The sequence below is a fragment of the Mus caroli genome, chromosome 8, assembly GCF_900094665.2.
Source record: "Mus caroli chromosome 8, CAROLI_EIJ_v1.1, whole genome shotgun sequence".
In the NCBI taxonomy this organism is placed as follows: domain Eukaryota; kingdom Metazoa; phylum Chordata; class Mammalia; order Rodentia; family Muridae; genus Mus; species Mus caroli.
In genome coordinates this window covers 108,578,483-108,599,408 of record NC_034577.1, presented here as the reverse complement: position 1 = coordinate 108,599,408, position 20,926 = coordinate 108,578,483, and the positions used below count along the sequence as shown (strand labels likewise).

At 50.6% G+C, this 20,926-nt stretch overlaps 1 protein-coding gene across 3 annotated transcripts in view; it reads right to left on the bottom strand.

Moving 5' to 3' along the window:
• Nucleotides 1–20,926, bottom strand: part of Cmip (c-Maf inducing protein) — a 207,965-nt gene that overhangs the window by 33,880 nt on the left and 153,159 nt on the right. For all 3 annotated transcript variants that reach the window (XM_021169931.2, XM_021169932.2, XM_029480746.1), the window contains exons 4-7: nt 17,284–17,445; nt 12,389–12,430; nt 5,625–5,687; nt 2,008–2,088 (exon numbers count right to left, since the gene is read on the bottom strand). In XM_021169931.2, coding sequence (XP_021025590.1) covers nt 2,008–2,088; nt 5,625–5,687; nt 12,389–12,430; nt 17,284–17,445 — 348 coding nt within the window. The remainder of the gene's footprint in view (nt 1–2,007; nt 2,089–5,624; nt 5,688–12,388; nt 12,431–17,283; nt 17,446–20,926) is intronic.

Sequence of the window (20,926 nt, the reverse complement as noted above, 5' to 3'; positions counted from 1 at the left end):
CGGAGTGGCGTTCTCTGAGACTGACATCAGCAGGTGTGGGCAAACAAAGCCCCACCAGGAGGTTCAAGCCAAGTGGGCATGACACGGAGTGGCCCAGGGTCTTCTCCTGGTCTGGTCTGAAGAAATGGGCAACGAAGGAAGAGGAAGCGCTTTTAGGACGAGCCCAAAGTGCTATCCAACTGTGCTCATTCATACACGTTCAGTGAGGGATGCAATGCTGATGGCTGTCAGGTACCAGCCCTGACTGTTCTGCCTGCCGCTGGTGTATATATAGTCTGGGCATTGTGAGAGACAAAGACATGTTGGTGCCCCAGCTCTGGGAAAATGTATCTGGCCAGCAGGATGTCACATGGATGACACTTGAACTCATCCTGCCCCCGTCAAGGGGACCCCCTTGAAGAATCACCTTGCAGGCTCAGTAGCAACGCTCTGGATTTGATGCCCAGCGTAGGAGTAGGGGAGGTTTTACTTACAGTGTGTTCTTTAAGGTCGTTTGTTTACACAGGTGAAGAACAGAACTCAAGAGAGGCGCTTAAGAAGTCCGTAGACACACCCTCATGCACACTGTGGGCACACACACATGCAACTCTCAGCTAGGCATGGAGTCCTGGCAGGATGGGAGGCTCTGAAATACTTCGTTTTGCCTTCCCATCTAGGAAGATGCCCACAGTGCCCCACTCTGGCCACCGTTCTGTGGCTCCTGCTCTTCACCCTGCCTCCTGCCTGCGCTCTCTAGTGAACCTGTGTGTGGCCAAGATCCTTCCAGAGCTATGCACTGAGCGAGTGCTTGGTGTGGTCAGACTGTCAAACAGGCAGCGATACAGCTCGGTGCTAAGAACACATGCAAGGTCCTGGGTTTTGTGTGTGTCTGTCCCTATCCTTGCAGGTGTGGAGTGACCTGTCATATCAGCGTGTCACCCCCAAGCCATCTCTAGGTGTACTTCTTCCATCGAGGAGAAAAATGTCTCTTTGAATTCTTAATGACACCGTGACGTTTGGTTCCAAAAAGGTGCCCTGATAAATCTCCAGAAACACATTAGTTATTCTCAGGCAGTGTCCGTGTTTGTAGGTCTGTGGTCAGCCCAGCAGGTCTTGCTCCCTAAGTCTCTCCATGTCATACTGAGAGGAAACACACCATTTGTCACTCTCACGTTAAGTGCCTCGGACGCTGCCCGAGGTCAGCCAGGTCCTTACCGGAGATGATGATTAAGCTCCGTCTGTATGTTTTCGGAAAGGATCTGGCCTTCTGGTTGGAATTCCATCCCTTCCCCATATTGTGTGTGCCCCCTGTCACCTCTGCTTTTACGTGACAGGCTCTCATGTAGAACAAGCTGACCTTTAATTCATTATGTAGTTGAGGGTGACCTTGACTTGAGTCGCCTGCCTTCACCTCCCCAGGGCTAGGGCTGTATGGTCCGTTACCCACTTGGTCTATGTGGTGCTGGAGAACCACAGAACTTGGGGTCTCACACATGGTGGACAGGCATACTACTAAATGAGCAACACCTTCAGACCCTGAAATATCCTTTGTCTGTTTTAGGGTCCTGTTTGGATAGAGTTGAAGGGTATGCCATTTCCTAAGGATGGACTGAGGTGACCAGCTACGGAGGAAAGATTCCCAGGGCGTGGTTCCAGAAGTCACCACTCCGAGGTTGACATTTATACCCAGTTGAGGCCACAACTGCTGAAGGCTTTCTCACCTTGAAGCTGCTCTCATCCCCCTACCCCACACCCTTCAGAAGGAAGTCACAGAGTCCGGGCTATCCTCCCAGAGTGAAGCGTCCCACCCTACAACCGGGAGAGCAGAGTACTGCCTGTATCCCATAGTGGGGACCACGCAATGGAAGCCGTGTCCCCAGTAACAACATTTATTCTGTCCTACTAAGAAGAGAGAGATTTTGCTGTCTGCTTGACCGGAAACAGTCCTGAAGGATAGGCCGCACAGGCTCCCAGCTCTGAAACTGCAACCAGCCACACCCACCCACCCAAGGCTGCCCCAGTACTTACCATATTATGTTTAAGGATCCTCTGAACCACTGGTGTGAACACCTCGATGACCACCATAGACCGGGGCCGCTCTCTGCAGTGCTGGGGAAGAAAGGGGTGCAGTCAGTGCAGTCTGGGGGAGCCCCACCCACAGCCCGCTGCTTCCAGAGGCCACAGGATGATATCAAGCCCACAAAGGACACCGTTTTCTTTGCTGAATGATGCAGCTGGCTTAGGAAGACCTCAGGCTTTAGAGCAGGCTTAGGCTCAGGGCAGAACTGCCAAGCAGGGATGTACTCCGGCTTCCCTAGTGGTGTGCCAACTGCACCAGTACCACAGTACACTGTTTGCAAGTATTTATTAGCACATACCAACACATCCCAGGGTCCTTAGTCCAAAGTCTACACTAGGTTGGCCTCTGGGTGCCCCTTCTAGGGGGTCTGGATCCAAGGTTAAGGGTTCAAATCACCATGACAGTAGTATACAGTAGTTTTGCCTCGAGCTCTGTGTGGCTAGCAACCTGTCCCTCCCTGAGCCTTTGCAACCACTGAGCTCCGAGCCTTCCTAGCAGCCTGGCTCTCCCAGAGCTGTATAGCCAGGTTAAGAGGCGCTGACTGAAATGCAGAGTCCTCCTTTTTTGAGACAGGGCCTCACTAAGCAGTTCAGGCTGTCCTGGAAATCGAGATCCTCTGGCCTCAGTCTCCACACAGCCGGGATTATAGGTGTGCGCTACCACAGCTGGCTGCTCATTTCTTTGTCATGCTAAATAAGAGTCTTGGGACCTGGGGAGATGACTTAGAAAAGTTCTTGCTGGGTCATCCCTAGAACCCATGTTAAAACAAACAAACAGCCATGGGCTGGAGAGATGGCTCAGTGGTTAAGAGCACTGACTGCTCTTCCACAGGTCCTGAGTTCAATTCCCAGCAACCACATGTTCGCTCGTAACCATCTGTAATGGGATCTGATGCCCTCTTCTGGTGTGTCTGATGACAGCTATAGCATATATATATATATATATATATATATATATATATATATAGTCAAAATGCTTGTCTTCCCAACACTGGGGAGACAGAGAGATAGGAAGGGGCTCGCTGGGCAGCAAGCCTAGCCAGTCGTCAAGCTCCAGGCCAGTGAAGAAACCCTGTGTTGAAATACAAAATCTGCCTGAGGAAAGGCACCTGAGGTTGTCCTCTGAATTGTGTGTATGTGTGCACGTATAGTCACGCACACACATACACGCAGAGACTCCACTGCATGGGCAGACCACCGTTAACTAAGGATCACCTTGATTGCTTCAAGATTCTGGCAGCACATCTGTGGGTGGTTTTCGGTTTCTAACGCAACTGGATGAAAACCAGAGTTTTGTTTTTTAAATTCGAGTTAGGTTAAAAAAAAAAAAAGGACAAGATAGAATCTGTTGTTGATTTTTGTTTGATCTTGAATGTTTAGAACCATTTCAGAAATGGTTATGTTCTGCCTCCAATCTCATTCCCTTATGTAAGATTCAGCAGGCCTGTCTGACAAGCTGTAGAACATTCTAGATGTGGGACAGCCTCTGACTTCTCAGCGGCTGCTGTCAGCCTCCTGCAGGGGTCCACAGGCCAAGCTTGGCTCTTCATTCCTTGTCACCGTGGAGTCCTTCACACTCGAATTATTTAAGACAGGGTCTCATGTAGCCCAGGCTGGCCTGGAATTTACTGTGTAGCCAAGTATTCCTGGCCTCAATACCCCGATTCTCCCGTCTTCATCTCTTGAGGGCTGGGAATTAACAGGTGTGAGCCGCCAACACACTGATGGGGATCAAACAAAAAGCCTCAGTGGGTCTGTGCTAGGTATGCATTCTACAACTATGCCTTGCTTTGAAATGGAACTACGCCTTCCTCGGGGCAGAGAAGCTCTCTTGGCCCAGTAACCTTGCCCCACTGACATGCTTGTACATATGAACCCCTTGGCCCAGAAGGAGTTCCGTTTGGAACTCTAAGTGAGGTCAGTGGACCTGGGGAGAAAGAGCCCAGGGCTTCTCTGGGAAAGCAGAGTAGCAAAACTTCCTCAAACCTCTGTGTCTGAGATCTGGAAGTCCAGCAGATAGGGCTTTCTTAGACAGCTCAGACAGGCTCAGACAGTTCCAGGGGCTGGTGAGGAGGGCTTTGTAGCAATCAATGGAAGTCCTCTCCCAGGGCTTAGCCACCAGAGCCTGAAGCCCCACGGCCCTGGCCAGGCTCTTACCTCTTCCATTTAAATCCCAGCAGGGACTGCCCAGGGTCTATTTTTCTCCTCCTCTGCTTTATGCTAGCAGGAAAGACTTACTTGGGTGGGTGGGTGGGGGGAACGCTAGTGAGGTTGCTCAACAAGTAAGGGTATATGCCATGAACCCCAATAATCTGAGTTGGGTCCCTAAAACCCACAAAGTTAAAGGAGCGCACAGACCCTAACGTTATCCTGTGACCTCCGTACTCTCACCGTGGCTTATGTGCGCACAGGAGTACAGAGTCAGCAAATAAATCGTTTAAAAGACTTTAACGAAAAGAGAGAAAGGCCTAGGCTCCCTTATGCCATCTGCCTGGGAGTGGACACTGAGCGCTGGGGCAGAGAATGCTCTCCTGTGTGGGCTTGCCATGCTGGTAGTTGTTCTGCTTGGACCAGAGGGACCATCGCCTATACCACGTGGAGAAAGGGACTTCTGTGCTGGGTCCTAAATTGCCCCCTGGGTGCCATGGGTTGCCCAATGTGTGAGTCACTGGGAAACGTCTCCTTATAGGAGAAGCAGAGCCAAACAGAACACAGTCTTGACCCATTTTTCCAATGTCTCCCAAGAGGCAGCATGGTGTTATAGAGGGGGGGCAAGGACCCCCCCACCCCCCCGTGGTACCCAAGGGAACCATGGAAGGAGAGAGCACAAAGAACATTAGTCTGCAGGGCTACAGCGTGGCAGTACTGTGGAGGTGAAAGATGCAAGCGTTGTGTCTTTCTAAGGATATCAAGTTATTGGAGTAAACACACATGGGCAAATGCTCTCAAGCATGCACGAGCATGGGTGTGTACGTACGCACGCACACACACACACACACACACACACACACAGAGCGAGCGAGCGTGCGCACAAAGGACAGACAGATCTGTGTGCCAGTCCAGCCCCTAAGCTGCTGAGCTGTGCTTTCTGGGAAGGCCCTGTCCCCTGGTGTGCCTGGGTATGTTGCAGACAAACTCTGCTGTGAGGTTGGCATCAGGTCCCTGGGCATTCTGCCCTGCTCTGTGGCTCCTCCAAGCTGACCTGGCACATGCTGCCAGTTTCCCTTGTCCAGGGAAAGCCCTGCAGCCTGGCCCCTACCCTGGGCCAGTCAGTGCTCAGAGGAGCCTCAGCTAAGAATAACCCAGCTCTGACGTCAGGAATCTAGAAGACTGGCTGCAAGCTGCCTCCTAAGACAGCCAGGAATAGTCCACAGAGAAGCCAGACTCCCGGTTCTTCCTCAGCCTGTCTGGCAGAGGACAGCAGCCCCAAGGATGGGCACCTGTGCACCTTCTGCCTGCATCTGAGACCCTGACCAGGCTGGCAGGTAGGCTTGGCATTCAGACCCACCTAGCAGGCACACTGTGGTGGCAGTGGCCTCTGGTAGCCCACTGCAGTGATACCATACCTTGCAGAAGAATTCGCAGAGATCTGGGGGTGGGTGGTTGTTTTCTAGCAGAGGCGCAATTGCCTACAAGAAAATGAACAGCCATCAGTCAGCACGATCGGGTGGGGGTGGGGGGAGGGTGGGAGGGAGGAGTGTAGCCTGCAGAAGAGAGCTACTTGCAAAGAAATGAGAATATCCCTCTACTCTCAGCTGGGTAGAACGCCTTTTCTAAAGTACAGACCGGAGCTCCAGAGTACAGGAAGTCTCCAGGCTAGACCCACAGTGTGACATCTAACTTTAGGGGCTTCGTGCCTAGCTGGCATTTATCCATAATACCACAGCCTTCAAGCCCACAACTTCTGACTAAGCAGCAGGACATCTCATTGGGCGAACGCGATGCTATTTTCAATAAAGGATCTTGGCACCCTCGATGTTTCTAGCTCTCTGAAGAGCTGGGCTCCTGGCAGCAAATCTAAAGGATGAACATCCAGGCTGGGCAGAGTCCCGGCTGAGATTCTGATCTTGCCCCTTCCTAATAACAAGACCACTGGAACAGGTGGCCTTGTCTCAAATGACCCTTCAACCTGCCCTCCGAAAAGTGGGACCTAAAGTGTCTCTGCAAGCATCCCAACAAGTGGGGTTCCTGTCCTGTGCACCACAGAAGGCCCAGCATAGCTACAGCCCTGCCTAGCAAAATATAGGCAGCAGCCCCCTTGCACGTGACAGCCCAACAGCCTCTAAACACACTCCAGCCCATAATATAGAAGGGTGGGGTACCCCCTCACTCCTTGAGCAACTGCTTAGAAAGTGTCCCTGGGGACTGCTGTGGAACACTAGGGGCTGGCTGGTTTTAGAGGTATCACGGAAAAGACTGTCTAAAGGAGATAAGCCAAGTCCAGGAATCATCCCAGCTGCTCAGGAAGGCAAGACAGGGGAACTAGGATTGGAGGGCTGGCCTGCTTTACAGAGTGAGTTCCAGGACAGCCTGGGCAATATTATCGAGACCTTATCTTCAAATAATGAGTTACAACAGAAGAGTGCTGTCATACAGCACGGTGGTGGAGTGTTTACACAGTCTGTGTGAGGCCCTGGGTTCAATGCCAAGTCCCAGAGAGGAGTGTGGGCCAGGGATCAAAAGGTGGAGACTGTGTGTGACCAGGTACTCAAGTGGGCGGTCCTCTGAAGTAAAGTCATTTCAACAGAGTGGTCACAGGTGACACCTTCAATTTCAACTGACACAAAACCAAAGATGTTTGGAAGAAGGGGGAAAAAAAAGGTATTACCTTGTTATTCTCGTCCCATTTCTATTGCTGGGCAGTCCCAAGAAACTCAAGTCAAGGATTCCCGGCCCATTGCAAGGCAAGGTCCCGCCTCTCACCACCCGACCCCAATAAAATGATAGCATTCGCAATGGCGGTCCTTGGCAGCCTGTGCTGTCCCGTGTGGCTAGAACTGTGTAGCTTGTCCACGTGCAGGGAGTTCCTACCAATCCACTGAGAATGGGAGTCTGAGCTTGGAGAGGCAGGGGAAGTACCAGCCCAGAGTGCACAGCGAGCCGGCATCAGAACCGGATCTCAGGGCCACTCTGGTGACCTCATGTTTGGGTTACTGTTCATTCTGCGTATCACCAAGGAACGGAAGCGTCTGGGGACAATGACTATATTGAAGGGGAGACTGGGTAATGAGGGACAGCATGAAATGAAAGACAGCGGTAAGCCTCCTAGTGACCTGAGCAGCCAGGACACCCTTTCCTCTGCCTCCTGGAAGCAGACTGTACCCAGTTCTCTACTCCAGGGCCAGGCGACCCAGAATGGCCCTGCTGGTTAAACAAAGGAAGGTTTCAGGCCACAGTGGCAGCAACAGGATGGGAGGTCCCTTCTCTGCTCATGAGGCACTTCCCTAGCTCTACTCGGGTACCAGTGCAGGGCAGGGTGTGGTCCCCTTGGGTTGGGTCCCTCTAGTTCCTATCAGGCCTCCTTTCTAATGGATGTGAATTATATTGTGGGGTGGGGAGAGCTAGTTTGGCATTGACAGCAGCTGTCAAGGGTCCTATCCAAGTCATCCCTTCACTGATCCTTAGGCCCACAGGGACAGATAAAGAGACAGTGGGTCAGGGACTCCTCCAGGCCTTTGCTGGTCATAAAGTGATGACTGTATTCAAGCACATTGATAGAAACCAATACGCGGGCTTCCATTTTTGTGGAATCTTTCTGGAAGCTGTGCCCTTGGCTTGGCGTGTTAGATAGGACGGCTCATGGAGAATCCTGAGCAGCCCATGAGAAAAGAACCAAACTGGCATTTTGCAGACCCTGGAGCATTGAAGCCACCGGACCGGAAAGATCAGCAGTTCAAGAAAAATAACAAGCACATCCAATCGGAAGCCCTCGGGTCGCCATGAATGCCGTTCATAGAATCATGAACTTAAAAACACGGCTAGACCTGGCGAGGTGCTTGCAGAGTTAAGGGATTGCTGTGCAATCTTGGTGACCCAACTTTGGTCCCAGGACCCCATACAGAAGGGACAACTGAATTGGTTCTATGGGGTTGTCTGTTGATCTACACACACACACACTAAGTAAATAAACACTGAGAGGTTTTGGTCATTATTTTGGTAACTCAGTGAATGGCATGATGTCAAAAGGCATTTTTTTTTTTTTTTTTTTTTTGAGACAGGGTTTCTCTGTGTAGCCCTGGCTGTCCTGGAACTCACTTTGTAGACCAGGCTGGCCTTGAACTCANGTCCTGGAACTCACTTTGTAGACCAGGCTGGCCTTGAACTCAGAAATCCGCCTGCCTCTGCCTCCCAAGTGCTGGGATTAAAGGCATGCGCCACCACACCCGGCCCAAAAGGCATCTTTATAAAGTAGGACTCGTGAAGGTGAACTAGCCCTAAGGGGTACCTGGTACACATCAAGATACTTCTGTCCCAAGGGCCTCTAGGGAGTAATGGCCAGAGAGGAAGGATGTTATACTCTGCCAATGCCAAGGTACCTTCAAAATGAGGATGTGCTTGTCGCTATGAAGAAGGAGAGGCACTTGAGCAAGGATTTCACAGAAAGCCCTGGAAGGTTCTCTAGGTGACACTGACAGGCAAGGTGACAGATGTGGAACACGCCCTTTGTTACCCTGCTCATGAAGAACAAGACCCAGGGCAGAAGCTGTTGCTATGGATGAACAATCTCCATGGAGGAAGGTAACGGGGGAAGGCAAGCTCACCTTCCTTTTTTCAGTTCTAAGGCTAGACAATCTAGGTGTCACCCACACTAGCTGGAGGTGAAGCTCGAATACCGAGCCACTTCCCCAGCCCCTCATTAGGGGATAAAAGGCAGAGGATCTCCCACTGAACCAATCTTGCAGCCCCTGTGTAATTTCCAGAAAGGGTCTCACTAAGGGGGCTGGGGCTGGGGCTGGACCTGGACTCATTCTGTAGACCTGGTAGGCTTTGAAGTTGTGAGCCTCCTAGGTACCTAGGAGAACACACCTGTGCCAGTAGGCGTGGCTCAAAACCTCAACAACAACAACAACCACAATGAAATACCAGTAATGGCAAAGCTAAGTCAGAGTTTCCTCCATAGACATCTCATCTGTGTATTCAACAACCACGGCCCAGAATTATTTGGAAAACAAAACAAAACAAAAAAATAAATAAAACAAAACACAAAACATCAACAACAATAACCTATCTCTGGACTTCTCCTGCTAGTGTTCCTGAGGCTCTACCACGTGACAGCCGGCACCTGTTCACATTGTACCAGATGACCTATCCTCTATAGATGCGGTAATGCACACGGGAGGATGTGTAGAAGCTATGGGTCAATACAGCCTGTCTTCCAGAGCCTTAGACACTTGTAGAGTCTGACACCACAACCACGGGTCCTGAAGGGCATTTTTCTTTTTTAATTTATTTTGGTGGTGCTGGGAATTGAACCCAGGACCTTGCACTTGACACCTAGGTGTCCCAGATATCAGACATTGTCTTGTATAACTGTGCACCGTGTGAGTGCCTGGAGCTAGGGACGGTTATTAACCGCCATGGGTGCTCCACCAGGGTAACTCTTAGCTGCTGAACCATCTCTCCAGCCCAGGGACAAGTGTTCTTAATAATACTAAAATTTCTGCAAGTGGGCTGAAGAGATGGCTCAGCCATTAAGAGTGCTGGCTGCTCTTGCAGAGGGCTTGGTGCAGTTCCCAGCACCAACATGGCGGCTCCAACCATCTCTATCTCCAGTTCTAGAGGAACCAATGGGCTCCTCTGACTTCAAATGGCACTTCTGGCACACGGTATACAGACATATATGGAGGCAAAACACCCACACACATGAAATAATAATACTTTTTTTCTTCAGTCCTTCTAGTAATTGACATAGCCAGGTCTAGATTCTCTGAGCTTAAACCCATGCTAGCATTAAGTCTGCTTTCTCTGCCATCACGGGAAGTGGGCCTGTCCTGGGTGTGTGTGCCAGCCCATGTGCCTCTGCTGGTACCCAAGTAGTACCCACTGATGCTATGGCTTGGGGATCTGGCTGGTGGAATGAGAAAAGCTCACTCAAGTTCCGATAGAAAAGTCTGTATACAAAGAACCTAGTGCTGTTACAGGGGACCGACTGTCAATAGGTTAACTAGGAGGACACACTCCAGGCTGGAGAGGGGAGGCTCCAGCAGATGTGGTAAGGATGTGATTCCCTCATGATGGTGGTTATAGGTAGTGAGAGGATTGCTGGGAGGAGGGGGGAGACCTGAGCGGGGGGGGGGGGATAAGGATGGGTCTTAATGTGGCCACTTTAGCTAGGATCCTCAGAACAAACTTCTCCCTAGGGCTTGTATGACAGAGCTTCTTCCTTCCTCTAGGCCATGATGTCCAGTAGGACCTGCGGACACAACATCCTCTGTAATTCTCAGACTGGCACTGACCCGGAGGGTTTCACCGCTGCCTTGTGCAAACACAGGTCCATCCTTTAACAGACTTTCCTCAGGTGACACGCCCCCATCCTTCACACTGCCAGGTCCTGGAAGCACCCTGCTGTCATTTCCTCTTAGCCCCACCCCTACCCTGGCAGAAGAGACCCACTGCCTCTACTCTGTGCTCTTCTGCCACCCAGAACCACCCCTGCCCTTGACGGGAAGATCATGACTGACCTGCTGGGGCCCGGGAATTGACAAAGTTAAGTCCTCAATGGCAGGGCTGGCGTCTGGTGGCCACGGGCTGTGAGTTTTGCTTACTTGTGCTAACTCATTGATAGGATACCAGGAGGAGGTGCTGGAGCACCCAGATTGGCTTACCCCATCTTGTCAAGAGTAGTCTAAGGCACCGGGTGCTGGGCTAACAGAGGAGGCTTTACTGACCCCACTAAGCTTCAAAACGCCAGCAGCTCACCTCTTGGTGCGAACACAGGGGCCTAACTCAGCTCGATGAACCCCGGGGCACTGGAACTGGCATGTTAGCCCCAAGCCACAGCCCCTCCTCACAGTCTCACCCTGGTCTCTCCAGAACAGGGTCCCACTCCATCTCTACTTCTGGCTCTATTTCCCAGCTTCCTGTTCGCGTGTGCTTTAGGCTCCAGCATCACCGAAGCATCCACAGTGCGCACCGTGTGGCTTTAACCTCGGCGCCTTTGAATAAATGGTTTGCTCTTCCCTGGGTGCCTTTACACATCTGGCAAACTCCGATTGATGCCTCAAAGCCCAGCTCAGTCAGATGTCACCACCCCTGGGAAGCTCTCTCTCTCGCCCTGCCTCCCGGGTTCTGTCACTGTGCGCTATATACCTCTATGGTGCAGTGAGTGCAACTTGTCTTCCCACAGCCGATGAGCTCAGGGCAGCAGGGGCCGTTTCTACCATATGTGGACTCAGGCAAGAGCCGGACAGACAAGACACGTCATCAGTCTCTACCACTGTCTGCATAGCCTTCTGCGCTCTGCGAAAAATGGAGGACTCCCTGTACCAGCAGGGTTTCTCCTTCTCTGACCTTGTCTGAGTAGTCTAGATCCCCATCCCCACCAACACAACACCTCTGCCTGTGGAACGTCGCATAGCCTTGGTGAGATTACAGGGCCAGCTTCCTTTCTCCCAATAAGAGCCCATTCAGCTAGCAGCATCTGGGATTCTTGAAGTGCCTCAAGCTAATGGAGGCACCTCAGGCACCTGGGCCTCAGGCAATGACCTTTGCCCATCCTGGATATTCCTAATCACCTTTTCCCAAAATATATAACCCTTGATTCACCCAAGAACAGCGGATCTGTCTCCCCAAAGCTGTTCCCAGTGTGTTGTTGTTATTACTCTTTGTACTCATGGGCCTTCTTGAAACCCAGTTCATGAGCTGCACCCTACATCCTCGTGGGCCAGTGACCAACAACCCCAGGAAGAAGGGAGACCCACAACCGGTGCAATCCCATGTCTCTCTTTCCCGTTAAGTGTCTCAGAGCTTAAAATTGTCCAGGAAAAATATTTCACGCCCAAAGGTGCTTAGAACACTGTTGAATTCTGAGAAAGACTAGCCTACAGTATGTACCAGAGGGGTGTAATCCTGGTTTTATGCAGTGGATTAATTAGGGGCAAGAAAGAGCAAGTTTACCTGCCCAGTGTCAGGGCAATGGAGACCTGCTTGCAGTGAACCCCAAAGACTGATTGATCATCACGGTCACACTGCTGGGTAGCTGGGCTCTGCGGTGAAGGGTGGGGGTGGGCCGCCAGCTAAGTGACTCAAGCCCTGTGGCTCTGGGAAGAATCTTGGTCTGGGCACCAGGCTGGGACTTGGGGCGGAGGGTCGGGGATGTCTGGCAACTTACCACAATGATGTTCTCGTGCTCCTGAGTGGTCAGGTTTGTGTTCTAAAGAATTGGGCGGAGAAAGAAGGAAAACACAATCAACAAAAATGGGCATTCGATCCCAGGGATCCAGAGCACTACGGACTGTTTCCAGTGCTCCCAACCCTCACACCCATCCACATGCAGTGATCAATTTCTTCACTCAACATACCAGGGCAACTCTGGGACGGGGCAGGAAAGTGGCTTGTTATCGTTAACTCTCAACTTAACCCAGCCCAGACTGTCCTGTGGGCATGTCCGTAAGGGACTATCGAGATTTGATTGTTGATTGGTGCAGGAGGGCACAGCCCACTATGAGCGGCACCATGCCCTACCCAGCTGGTCTTGAGGTGTAGAAGAGAGCTGAGTATGAGCTGGCCAACAGCTGTCCTCCATGGTGTTTGCTTCAAGTTCCTGCCCTGACTTCCCTCAGTGACTGACTCTGACTGGAAATAAACTCCTTCATTTCCCAAGTTACTTTTGGTCAGGGTGGCTTTTCTTTTTCTTTTTCTTCACAACAGAAAGGAAATCAGAACAGAGAGTAGAAGGGAAACTGAGCTTCCCACCCACGCCTCACAGCTCGGAAGCCCAGGGTGACTCATGTCTTGTTGAGACTCCGTTACTACTTTGGCAAATGGGGGTTCTAATACTGGCATCTCCTGGGACCATGGTCTGAGGATTCTGACGGAGTTTTAACAACACTCCTTAGAACCAGAGGGCAGGCTCATAACACAAAGAAATCAGACCTTTTGTGAGCTCACATTCGGTGCCGGGTAAACCTTTTATTTTAGATCCATGGTATTTTAGTGGTTCTCAAGGTAAGCTCCCAAGGAACACGGGTGTACCACGAGTGCCCCTCCGATGTTCCAGCTAAATGCGCATCTGAGCAACAGACCTCTAAAACAAAACTAGGTTAATAAACTTGTTTTGTGGTTTTTTTTTCTCTCCTCCTGGATCTGGAATCTGTTCAACGGACTGTATTACTGCCTTCCTGTGAGCGTGTGAAGAAATGGCAAGAAGCATGGGAAATTTCAAAGCACTTGTTGATCTCTTTGACTCCAGGCTACGGTGTCTCTTCTGACGGACCCAGGCTGTCACTGGAGTCTACTTGCATTTCGTAACAGCCACATTTGGAGCTGAGAGCAACTCCTGATTTGATCAGAGCTGGCCCAATGTGGGGACCTTGCCCCTCCCATCACAACAGGCCAATGAGAGTAGGAGCATTGAGCAGCTCTGCACTAGCTAAGGCCAAAGGACACCTGACTTGGCCCCAGTGATGTGGGGTACAGGAAATGGAGGCAAAGGATCTAAGCACCTAGCAGGGGCCTCCCACCATCCTGAGGATAAAGTACAAATAGAGCACGCTTCTTTGACTATAATACCGTTTTCCTTCCGTGGGACCTGTTTCTAGAGGACTCTTAAAAATGCTAGTCACTTTGAGTCACGGCAGATGAAAGCCAGCTCTGCTCTTCCCTTATGGTGGCAGTGAGCTTTTAGAGCTTCAAACAATTTGTTTCCCACTCGGTACACCAATTACATTTCATTTTTTACTTTGAAAACTTTCTCTGCTACGTCCATCCATCCATCCATCCATCCATCCATCCATCCATCCATCGAGCTTTTAGAGCTTCAAACAATTTGCTTTCCACTTGATGCACTGATTCTGTTTCGTTTTTTTTCACTTTGAAAACTTTCTCTGCAATATCTGTTCATCCATCTATCTATCTATCTCTCCATCCATCCATCCATCCATCCTCCCACCCACCCACCCATCCATCTAGTACATGGGATGCACCCATGTCAAAGCCAATCAGGTGGCAGTCAGAGGACAATCCACAGGATTTGTTTTTCTCTTTCTGCCCTGTGGATTCTGGGGACTTAACTTGGGTCATCAGGCTGGGCCACAAAAGCCTTTATCCCTCTGCACTGTGTCACCAGCCCCTGCTTTATGACGACAGGTTTATTTTCTTGACAACCTGCTAACTGATTGAGTTACTTGGAGCTGATCACAGAGCAGCCACTGACCCGATCCACAAGGAAACGGTGTTGAAGTGGGGACCTGAACCTCCGCCTGGCCTGAGTCCAAAGCTTTTATTTCTTTACGGAGTTATATCATCCAACCCTGGGGCAGTTCCCTATGCTGGGCTGTGTGGGCACCCAGGCATCTCTCTGAGAAGCCCCTGTTGTGAACATCCTGCTTGCTGGACAGGAAGATGTCTCCCCTGCATTGGACTTTGTTGGTTTGGGGTTTTTAAAAGATGTATTTATTCTATGTATATCAGTGTTTTGTCTGCATGCATGCAGCTGAGAGCTGCTGCTTAGGGGCTGGGAACTGAACCTGGGTCCTCTGTAAAAGTAGTAAGTACTCTTAACCACGGAGGCATCCTGAACCATCTCTCTTTTGTTTGATTTTTTCCCCCCAGACACAGTCTCATGTACCCCAGACTGGCTAGGAATTCACTATGTCACCAAGGACAATACTTAATTCTTGATCTTTGGCCACCACCTCTCAAGAATTGGGATTACAGATGTGCCCTACCTCAGCCAGCTGTCTCTCTAATCTACGCCTATGAAGGCATCAATGTCTCAGAATGTGAGCCTAGCTAACGGGTGAGCCTGGGGGCGGCCCCTAGCTGGCTACATAGTTCAGTGTCTTTACAAAGCTACTAACTGCTTATGATAGCTAATCTTCACTAGCAACTTGGTAGAATCTAAAATCACCATGGAAACACAAACCTGGACTTCTCGGTGAGAGATTTTCTAAATGTGGGTTAATTGAGGTAAGAGGACCCACACCCTAAATGGGCAGCACCATCTCTGGGATGGGAAAGAGGGCCTACCACAGGCCAATAGTAGAGATCTTCTACCTTCCTGGGGACAGTCCATTATGCTGAAACTGAAGGGCTGGACAATGTCACATCCAGATGCAAGAGTCAGACAGCCCTGGAGTAAAGGTTCTAGGCTAGTATGGACTTGTCTTTTGCATCCCTGGGTTGTTTCTTTATGAGTGAGGACAGCAAGGTCTCATATTGGGTGGAATGTGTACCAAAAGGAGGTCCTTGCTGCTACATCTGCCCCTCCGTGAATTCACCTTCTAAATGTGAGCCAAGACAAACACTTCTTGAAGTCCGACCAAGGTAAAATGCAAAGATTGGAAATCTATCTGCCTGGCTTCTCAAGGGTGAGCCTCCTTTCCTACTCTGGGTAAAAAGCCTGAAGTCAGGGCTGGGAACTGGGCAGATGGCCTGAGATTTTGAGCCTTGACTACAATTCACACCAACACACGGCCAGCCCTCTACAGAGCGAAGCTCTCCCCCAGCTATGTATCCACCCTGCTTGTCTGTCTGCTAGCCAGCTCTTCCAGGGGAAGGACTCCCAGCACTCTACATCAAAGAGGATCCGAGTCTCAGGGCCACAAGATGGTGGCCAGCCTCGGACAGCATCGAAGGGATGATGGGAACATGCGGGAGCTTGCACAGGAGTGCACTGGGACATAGGGGATGGAACTCTCCAGAGATGGGGAATGGAGACATCACTTGGGTGGTGACTGTGACTATTTTAAATAGAGAGGCAGCAACCCTGGCATCCCCAGCGGCCAGCCAGGCACATAAACGAGATCAGTGTGGCTATTTAGGGTGCAAGACACCGTGCAGAGGGCAGCACACAGATCCCAGGGGGTGACAGTGAGGTTTGGGACTATCCCCATCCCCCCCCCCAACTCACTTGTGGCTGACTCAATTCCTCTCCGTTCCTGCTGTAGCCCTGATGGAACATGGGCTACAGGAAGTCAGGGATCAGTGTTACTATCCCACCCATAACCATTAGCAACCGGCACACACTCTAGCACAAGGCTGCCTGGCCAAGTGGATGGTGCCGGCCTTTCCCTGGACAGGATGCTAAGTAACAGTAGCTGCCCCAACGTAGCCAGATTTTTTCCATCTTTAAAGAGAACCTGGAAACGGCCATTGTGCTGAAGTCCAATTACTTTTCTTTTCTTTTTTTTTTTTTTTTTTCCTTTTTGCTTTTTACTTTTTTTTTTTTTTTTTTTTTTTTTTTTACCTTTTTGCCTTGTTCTATTGTTTGACAGTTTCATATATATGCGACAATTTCCTGCCGCCACCTGCATCATGCACACGAAGTACATTTCTTTTTTTTTTTTTAAACCTCCAGCAAGGCAAACGATGCGTACGGCGGAGAGTGCGTGGGACAGAAAGCTGACAAGGACTTAACAAAACCAGAACAAGATGCTGCCCCAGCTAGACAGAGCAGAATGGAAGGGTTCATCTAGGGCAGTGGTTCTCAACCTGTGGGGCTTGACCCCTAGAGGAGGAGGGGGGTCACCAAATAGACCTCTCACAGGGGTCACCTAAGACCACTAGAAAACAGATGTTTACATTGTGATTCAGAACAGTGAAACTACAGTTAAGAAATAGCAATGAAAATAACTGAATGGCTGTGAGGGGTAGTGGGGGGTTGTCACCATAACATGGGGGACTGTATTAAAGGGTCCAAGTGTCAGGAAGGGTGAGACCCACTGCTTTGGGGCTTTAGAGGTCTACAGAGTTGGCACTTGACCCTGAGAGTTGCAGCGGCTGCTGTCAGAGCCACTATCCAAGATGTGCGTTTAACCTAGGGCTTAGCAAAAGTGACAGTCCCCTAAGCCTCCAGACAAGTTTGGAGGCCAACTAGAACCAGCAAGCTTGGTGAGAAACACTGGCTTCCTTGGTAACCACTGCAGGATGGCACACCACGGGTAAGTAGATCTCTCCTGCTCACTCAGATGGGGCTGAATACAAGATGGAAGAGAAAACAGACAACCTAGAGAATGGGGGGTGGGGGGCGCTCGTCCAGCCGGGGGAGGGGGGTGTGCATCTTACCTCCGAGAGCAGTTTTGAGACGATTTCCAGCGGAGCCTGGTTGATAGAATCATCCTGCAGAGGCGACGTGAGGGCCATGTCCACCAGGGTCCGTATCTCCTTCAAGACAACCTCCCAGCGGCTCGGGTTACTCAGGACTTTCTTGTATTTGTAAATCTTTTTCTGGGTGGAGAGAGAGAGAGAGGGGGGAGGGGGAGAGCGGAGGTAATGCATCACTGACCACTTGAGATGACCAAAGGACGTCTCTGGCCGGGGTGAAAAGGGCCTGGGAAGTTGTCAACCTGGCCTGAGCTTTCCCCAAAAGGAAATGGATACATGAAGAAAGGAACAGACTCCATCCAAGGTCAAGGGTGCGTCTGCAGACAGGCAGGCTCCGAACGAACACCACCCCGCCGGAACGGAACGGAACGGCAGTTTCCCGCCCTGTTCCCAATGACACATAAAAAGGAATTAGGAAACTGTTTTTTTTTTTTTTTTTTACGTGGGGTCCTCGGCCAAACTCAGTCCCCAAGTCGCCAAGCACAGTAAGAACGGGAATGTTCCCGGCCCACAGAAGGCTTTCTGTGAGCCAAGTTTCTTCTGCCTAGGTGGATCCTATGAGGTCTCCTGGCAAGTGCCATTCAGACAAAGAGCTGGATGGTCAGGATGAAGGCCAGAATTCAGCTGCAGCCCAGGTAGGGAGCAAGCCCAGGAGGAAACCAGGCGAGGAAAACAGAGGCATGCTCACCTCGCTCAGTGGTGCCTCCAAACCCGAATGGAGGGCAGGGCTGTGGCCTCCTGGATTTGAGGCACCCGTCTTAGTTCCGCCTCTCTGACATCATGGAAACAGAGTCCATGGAGGGCGGCGGTCCAAGCCAAGCGCTCCCCTCCCGTCTCTGTCTCTGTGGCTGCCTGCCTGGCCCCATGCTGCCCCGGCTTGCTGGGACTCTCAACAGAATGAACTTCATCACTTAAATGCCTCGCTCCTGCGGGATCTTAAAAGTCAGGGCATCCCATGCCAGCAGCTAGCGGAGGTAACATGCCACAACCTCTGAGTCAAACACTGAAGGAGGAGAGGGGGAAAGAGAAAGGGAGGGGTCCTCGCTGATAACCCAGGCTCAACCTGAAGGCCACTGGGGTCTTCCTGGGACATTTCTGAATTAAGAATTATACAATGGTTTTATGACCCGGGCTCAAAAGGAAGTATCTGGAGGGCATATCCCAGCCCAAACGGATGGAGATGGAACCAGGGTAAGAATGACTCCTATGTCCCACATCTCTAGGCAGAGAAATTCGTCCCAGTCTCAGAGGGACCCATGTCAATCTTAGGTCCTCACAGTTCATTTTCTTTATGAGGTCTCTCTCTCTCTCTCTCTCTCTCACACACACCCACACACACACACACACACACAACCACAGCCCAGAGAGCAGAGCCAACATGAATGAAGCTCTGACACGTAATTTGTCTCTCTGGACACAAAAAGCACACCCGCCTCTTATCATGCACTCTCTGCTTTCCTGGTGCTACCTGTATCGTATGCATAAAACTTGTATCTATAAGGTATCTTTCTGTCTTGTTGCAGTAGGGTGTCAAGCAACCCAGGGTGGTGTGGAACTTGATGTGCCATCCATGTGCCTCCAACCTCCCAAGTGCTGGGATTACAGGCGAGCTCCAGCGCACCCACCTCCCAGTGGTGTTTTTAAATTCTCCCCTCTCATCCCTTTCTTCCCTCGAGTTCCTTCACTGGCCCACCAGTCCCACCCCCAGCCCCTTCTCTCTTGACCTCACGGCTCTGTGCTAGAGCCTCCGTTTTCCACAGCACTCCTTGACCCACCGAGGCTGGCACCGGCTACAGCACAGAGGGTGGAAGAGAACCGGACCAGGTATAGATTTGTACATTCTGAGGACAGAAGAGGCATGGCAAGTTCCACTGGGGCAGAGCACTCCTGTGACCATTAAATTGGCTGCGCTGACGAAGAGGGCGCTCAGGAGTGTGTCCCTAGCTCCCTTACTTCAATGACAAAATACACCCTGATCCAAACAGGCTGCTTTGAACCCATCACTCGTGCCTTTTTGGCTGCTGGTGACTGACCCCCCCACCTCTGCCCTCTGAGCTCCGGTCTCCGGTCTCAGGGATTTCAATGTGTACTAGAGAACCACGTCCTTGTCAAAAGATCATTATTTGTTTATTTATTTATTTTAATTTTACCACGATCACCAGGACAACGCATCCTCAGGGCAAACCCACAGAAGATTCCCCTTGTGCTCCGTGGAAGCTCTCAACGTGGCACCATTTTGGTGGCCAGCTGCAAGCTATTATGTTTGGAAGAATTACTTATTCCTCTAAAGATGATAGGCATTCATTTAAAAAAAAATTGAAACCATACTGAAAAGCACAAAGAGGAGAGAGAAGAAGAAGAAAGAAAGAAAAAAAACCTCAAAAATCCTATAATCCAGAAATAGCCACCGTTAATATATGCGGCAAACATGGCTCTGCTCCCCCACCCCATGTAAACTCTGCAAACATGGTTGGCTGTGGTGGCACATGCTGCAACCCAATACTCATCTGGGCACCAGAGACCATGGCTCAGCCAGGAAAATGCCTGCAGGGCGAGCATGAAGACCTGAGCTCAGATCCGCACCACATAGAAAAGCTAAGCGTGGTGCTATGTGCCTATGAGCCCAGCACTGGAGAGGTAGAGACAGAAGGGTCCTTGGGGCTCTCTGGCCAGCTAGTCTTAGCTGGATCAGTGAACTCCAGCCACAGGGAGAGATCCTGTCTCAAACACACAGGAAGTAACTAAGAGAGACACCAAACTCTGACACTCACACTCATTCCCCCTCTCCTCAATACACATACACACACACACACACACACACACACACAGCATACTGATACACTCAAAGCCGTCATGGGCTACAAAAAGAGACCCTATTTCAAACAAGACCTCTGCAAAACACAACCAGCCTTACGAGGTAGGCGGCCAGGATGGTTCTAAGAACAGATGCCAAAGGGCGGGGATTCTCAACCTGTGGGTCACAACCCCCTTGGGAGTCAAACCACCCTTTCAGAGATGATGATATATCAGATATCCCACACATCAGATATTTACATTATGACTCATCCTAGTAGCAACATTACAATTAGGAAGTAGCAGTGAAATAATTCTATAATGGGTGTTCAGGGGTCACCACAACATGAGAACTGGATTAAAGGGGTGCAGCATTAGGTAGGCTGAGAACCACTACCATTGATACAGACAGGAAGGGAGTTAGAGGCAAGCAGGACCTATCTATCTTCAGTGCCTGAGCAAAGTAGCTTCAGAGACCAATTCTTTGCCTTCGGTGACCTGGCCTTGGTACTGACCGAGGGTCCCCCTCTTGGAGCTGAGGGATGACTGTTGTATAATCAGGACACCTGCTTCAGAGACACGATGCCAAGACTGGGACAGGGGTTAACATTCACTTAACATCAGCTAGGGGCAGGTACAGTGTTAGCTAGGTTCTGATGAGCACTGTTGTAAAACCCCAGGAGCTGGAGTCTTAGGCCAAGGTTAGACCACCCTTTGAGCAGCCTCTCAGCCACAGGGACTGAGTTCAAATAACTTCTGATTGGCAGATTGATAAAAAGGAACAGAGCAGAGACTGAGAAAGAGATGAGGA